General features: G+C 34.3%; 1 protein-coding gene across 1 annotated transcript; it reads right to left on the reverse strand.

Annotated features, from left to right (window-relative positions):
• Positions 1-2,047: 2,047 nt before the first annotated feature.
• On the reverse strand, positions 2,048-5,413 carry LOC128162061 (uncharacterized). Its single transcript, XM_052825249.1, has 7 exons — positions 5,214-5,413; positions 4,541-4,677; positions 3,869-4,384; positions 3,386-3,655; positions 3,142-3,211; positions 2,673-3,003; positions 2,048-2,513 (listed from the first exon to the last, which is right to left on the reverse strand). Exons 3-6 carry the CDS (start codon positions 3,884-3,886, stop codon positions 2,816-2,818), a joined length of 546 nt encoding a protein of 181 aa, XP_052681209.1. The 5' UTR covers positions 3,887-4,384; positions 4,541-4,677; positions 5,214-5,413; the 3' UTR covers positions 2,048-2,513; positions 2,673-2,815.
• Between the last annotated feature and the right edge of the window lie 719 nt (positions 5,414-6,132).

Below are 6,132 nucleotides of genomic sequence, written 5' to 3' on the forward strand. Positions count from 1 at the left end.
TAACATTGCATCCTATGATAATATATTGTATATTCTATGATATTGTATCATACAGTATTGTATAATATGATGTTGGTTTCTGTAATATAGATTAATATCAAATGAAATTGTATATATAATATTGTAATATTATATAAATAGTGCCTGTTTGGGAGGGTAACAGTTGAAATTGACACCCCGAGAAAACCATTGTCAACCGACGCGAAGCGGAGGTTGACAATGGTTTTCAAGGGGTGTCAATTTCAACTGTTATCCTCCCAAACAGGCACTATTTATTTTGTTATACTGAATGTCTTTTTTAAAATGTTTAAGAAAATTTTACTGCTTTTATATAGGAATAACGTGAATTCTACAGCGAACCGTACGCGCATAATTTTCGCGCATGTAACATTTTTTAATGTTACCCGTTGCCAAGTGCGTTGCTAACGCTGAGGGTAATAGTAAATATTATTAACTGCGTCTTAACCAATCAGATTTCAGTATTTAACATGAAAGTATAACAATATAAAATATCGTATCATACGATATTGTATAATATGATATTGGTTTATATGATATATTATCAAATTACATGAAGTTGTTTTTTAAGATGTTGTAATATGTATTAGTGTATCATATGATACAATATGTATAATATAATTGTATTATATAATATTTTATTTTATCCCATGATATTGTATCATTTGATATGATACAATGTTGTATCAAATTATATTGTATCATATAATACAATATCATATTATTTATAAAAAATGATACAGTATCATACAATACAATATCATACTATATTATACAATAAAATAACATATGTTTCAATGTTATGATGTATTATTGCAATATGATATTGTTTCATATAATACTATTATGTTTTATGATATTGTATTATTCAATGAAATACAATAATGTATAACACAATACAATGTCATATCATACGTTACAATATCATATCTCATTTTTTACGGTATTTTATGGTATTATATGATATATATTGTATGATAGGATGCAATTTTTAATTTTATATTATTGTATTGATTTACATATGATCATATGATATTGTGTCAAAACAGAATCCATGAATATCCAAGATCATAAGGGATGGTTTTCATATAATATGATAGAGGTGGTCTCATAAAGGTGATGCCTCATAAAGGTGATGCCTCGTCTCGGTGAGCTTTGTAATGTGTGATTGCGTATGTTTTATACTTGCGGAGCTCTCTGTCGTTTAAGGGTTCTGAGGCATATTTTGGAAATTTTATTTTTATAAAATTAATAAAATTAAATTATCCAGGGGAATAGGGCCCGGACCCCCTCTCCCCTTTTACTGCGTGAAATTATTAATATCAAATTTCCCGGGGGTCCCCCTCTCCCCCTCTAGATCCATGCATGAGCAAGGAGAGTCGCATAATGAAATTAGAATGTTACTGTGTCTGATCCACGGTAAACAGACGGCTGGTAAGTGACACGAGTCTGGAAGTTCATATAAACACATTATGGTGGACATTAAATTTTGTGTGGATTAGATAATGATTAGGCATAGCTAGCACTGGTGAACATATATGTCAAATGTACACATTAAAACATTTATAAACATTCATAGTAAGCGCGATGGCCTAGCGGATTTCTAGTCGTTTCGGCCTTTCCCTCGTTCGGTCCTTGATCAATTCGGACCCTAATAGGTTCGGCCCGAAGTAGTTTGACCCTTAGTCGTTTCGGCCTGAGTTTAATTATTTGTGTATCAATAACTGTTTGAATACTTATTACTCTTAGACATTCTTATTTGTATTTAGAGTGTATTAATAAGTCGGTGAATTACTCTTAGCCAATTTTTGGAACTCTATTTAGAGTTTGAATATTTATTTATTATTCTTAGTCATTCTTAGCCTATTTTCGGAATTTTTATAAATAAAAAATTATAGTAGGTTAAATTATTATGATGTAGACAACTCTCTAAACCCAGGTAAATAATCAAATGAGAATTAAGTCAATCAAAAACCTTTTTATTTAAATACATGTCATGTCATAAGCGAAGTAATGAGCACTAAACAGGCACTAAACAACTACAACAAGCACTAAACAACTACGACAGTAAAGAATAAACAACTAAACATAAAACATAATAACAGATTCATAAATAATATAATATATACAGTCCAGTCCTTCTCATCAGTCCAGTCCAGAACTATAACACTAATACTAACGCTATCACTATCACTTTCTCACGCGATTCACTAGCTGTCACTCGTCCGGTCTGGGAACAGCTGGCGCGACCACCTGTCCTACTCGTGGCAGAAAAAGGGATGTAGTGATGGTCCTCTCTTCGTACTCGGCCCAGAGCTCATGGAGGGTCCCGTGGATTCGTCGGGAGGTCACTCTCTGGTAACGTGTGAGTTGTTGCTCATCCACAAGCCGCATGATGATGCTCAACTGGCTGGCTTCCTTCAGCAGCAGGGGAACAAGGACGTAAAATTGGAGCTTGGCCTTCCCTGCCTTTCCAATCATCCGCCGGTGCCAGCCTTAAAAAAAACCAAAATATTAAAATAATGAAAAAAAAGTACAGAGTATATATAAGTTAATATACGAATTAAGATTAGAAAATCAAATTATTTAAAACTGGTTTAACATTCCTTCCATATATTACATAAAAACTGTTCACACTTTATTTATATATGTACCTTCAACGTCGTTGTTCGTTCTCACCGCCAGTCGGAACACGGACCACTGGCGGATCCCCCACACGTCACTGTTGATCCACGTATCCTCAACGTACTGGAACAGCTGTCGCAAAAGTTGTGTTGTGGCGAGCTGCCTCAAGTTGTCAAATGTTCCCCGGAAGAAATGACAGGGCAAACAATTTCCGGATCAGCCGATGAACCCCCTGTCGTTCCTCGTATGTTGTCTTGAGGCAAAGATTTGCCACCTTCCTCATCACTGCCTGTCCCCAGTGGAAAGAGCAACCTTGCACCCGAGCATCCGGAAACACCTCCTCTACTACAGACCATGTGGCTGAAAAATATTTTCACAATATTAGTTTTAAAAAATATTAACTTTCATATGAATTTTATAAATTTATATTTATATAATATATATTATAATATTTATTTATCAATATACTATTTGAATATAACAATAATAAACATGTACCTCGTTCGAAGTCCATGACGAAGCCCTCAACCGCCAGGTCAGGCAAAAGACTGCGTATCTTCTGAAACACCTATAACAGATATATATTGGTTAAGATCAAATTCAATTTTAAAAGTTTTCTTTTACTACTATATTTTATATATATATTTTTTAAAATTAATAATATATTGTTATATAGTTTGCCAATTATTAATAATAGTTAGTAATTTACATTGACATTATGCTTCTTTATTAATATACTTACTGCTACGTAATCCCTCTTTCGGCGTCTCGACATCAGGACGAGGAGAAGAGGGACTTGCTTCATACAGTCGTCCTTCTGTATGAAACCATGGATGGAGAACAGTTGTTCGAACAGTCGACGAATGATCTTGAATGTCCCATCCAGGTACCAATTCTTCGCCGTCTTCAGTAGCTCCTTCTGAAGGGGGGCTGCAAGGAGGATGTGGCGCTCGTTCTCTACCCGCACGTCACCCTGTATGAAGTCTTCACATCCAAGGAACCGTTGGTCAATCTGGAAATACAACATTAAATAAGTTGTTTGTAAACTTGTAAGATATACTAGTATATCTATAAATGATATCCAATATGTTGTCAAATTCTCTATTTTATAAAACTGATGCATTTTATACCAATATACTATCAAATTCCTTAATAATATTAATATAATGCTGATGCATTTAAGTCAACTCTCTTATTGTTTTCTACTCATTTTTACTCATTATACCTCAAAGGTTAATTGCATAAGTCCTTGGGCTCTGCAGGCCTCAGTTTTTGTCGGATGCAATTCGCAGCTCTCTGAAGATACTGTTGATTGGGCAGGTTAAAGTCATTTTCGTTGGTAATCGAGAAGGCGTCCTCTAATATGTCCCCAGATGCTCTGTATGGTTGTTAAATGGCTTCCACTCGGACGTGCAATTTAGAATAAATAAATAAATAAATTCATTAATTAATTATTTAATTAATTTATAAATATAAAATAAAGTAAATAATATATAAATTAAAAAATCAACATAACTAAATAAAGTTTTTGGTTTAGTAATCAATCAATACAATTATATTCAAGGTAGTAGCAAACTAACCTTTGCAGCTATAACTGTCCGCTTGAGTAGACCTGCCTCTGGTGGGTGGATGTGATCAACAGACCCGCACACGAACTCGTTCCCCCGCTGAGAAACAACAGCTCGACACCAGAGGTCTTTCCTTCGCACGCTGCACCTCCATATCGTTGTACGAGGACCAGCTGTCTAAAATATATATATATATATATATATATATATATATATATATATATATATATATATATATATATATATATATATATATATATATATCATTAATAAATAACTTATACAAGAAATACCGCAGAATACATGATTCCTATATAATTTGATTACACCTGCCTTCAGAGTATAAGAATATCCTTCGCTGCTGACGAGTTTTTTTCCTCCGCTCTTCGTGCCACTCTCAACTATCTCTTAGCGGACTTCGTTGTCCTCCATAATCGTGTCGGTAGGAACAGGATCTTCCATGTCACTGTGAAAAGAAAATTAAACAAATTACTAATCAATAGATAAATTTGAAGTAAGTAGGAATTGAATAAATACAAATAAATAATATATATATCTTAATTTCTAGCTATCAAAGTAAACGTCATTGAAAAATCTTAGTGAAAGGGGTCCTGCTTCTTTATATTCTATAATGCTACACCAGAAATTAACTAATATAAGAATGATACAGACTATACGTTCTTTGTACAAGATTGTATCCTTAATAGTTAAAGCAATATGAGCTGCAATTTTCCTGTTGAACTATTTTTTTTCACGAAAATGTTATAGAAAAATATTATTTTCTTCTAAAATGACAAGAAATATCATGGTTTCCGTTAAGAAGCCTAAATTGAAGCAAAATTGAACTATCATCGTCCTGTACAAGTTTACTTACATACAGACTAAGCATACTAGCAGGTTTTTGCAGCAAAATAAAATACTAGAAAATACAGCTCATGTTGCTTTAATTAATTTTTAACATATTAACTATATAAAGGTGACATGCAACTTGTAAAAACTTACCTGACATCGTGATGACTTGGAGATCAGGAAATATAATTTGGGAAAGGTAACCCGCCTTTTATGACACTGACGCCAATTATCGTCTCATCGTGTAGTTCTCTTCATTTTCTATGTTGACTCTGATTTGCCTTATTATAATCTCATCTTTAAATTTGTACCCTTTGGTAAATGGTCGATTAATTATCTTAATTGACGGAAACTTTAATGTCGAAGATAGGGGACACACACCATTTCCAAAAACAACGACACAGAAAATACTGTAACAAACACATTTATTAAAACAACAGTAATTAATAAATCAGGCCGAAACGACTAGGTATCTAAGGCCGAATCTCGCTAGGGCCAAACATATTTAGGGCCGGCCGAGCGTAGAAAAGGCCGAAATGACTTGCTACCGCCTAGCGCATGCGTACCAATAATAGCCTGGATTAATCGGAACATCTTGGCAAGTACCGTGCCTGCATTAAATTCTATTTAATCGACCGAGACTTGCTCAATGCAATCAAAAAAGGCGACGGCAAAAGTGCGAAGATGCGAAGGCCAGAGTGCGAAGTTGGGAAGGAGCTAGCTGCAGAACTGTAGCTCTCCGGGAAAAAATATTGACAGACCGGAGAGCTACAGGGCCACCCATTGAAAAAATTGTATATTTATTGCGCAGAAAAACGTGCGCTAGTTTGGACTGATTTACCTTATTTATACGCAAATTTTGTGAAAACAATCATTACCATTAAATTCTTCATGCAATTTACTACTGATATCGTCTCTTTATTTGCCTCAGACTTTCTCCGAAACACGCTACTGACCTCGGAAAATCAAGTATGTTGAATTTACATCGAGATCGAGAGTCGCCATTTTTACATGTAAACAAAGTGCACCACATGAATTTACGGGACTGGTGATGGTGTTTCAAAGACTATCC

The sequence above is a fragment of the Crassostrea angulata genome, chromosome 9 (genome assembly GCF_025612915.1).
Source record: "Crassostrea angulata isolate pt1a10 chromosome 9, ASM2561291v2, whole genome shotgun sequence".
In the NCBI taxonomy this organism is placed as follows: domain Eukaryota; kingdom Metazoa; phylum Mollusca; class Bivalvia; order Ostreida; family Ostreidae; genus Magallana; species Magallana angulata.

What these genes read in the sequence shown, in the direction of transcription:
- LOC128162061 (XM_052825249.1), bottom strand. An exon ending in GAAAGAGGGATTACGTAGCA is followed by an intron (nt 3,212 to 3,385) that starts GTAAGTATATTA and finishes TATCTGTTATAG; the next exon opens with GTGTTTCAGAAGATACGCAG. An exon ending in CGTCATGGACTTCGAACGAG is followed by an intron (nt 3,004 to 3,141) that starts GTACATGTTTAT and finishes AATATTTTTCAG; the next exon opens with CCACATGGTCTGTAGTAGAG.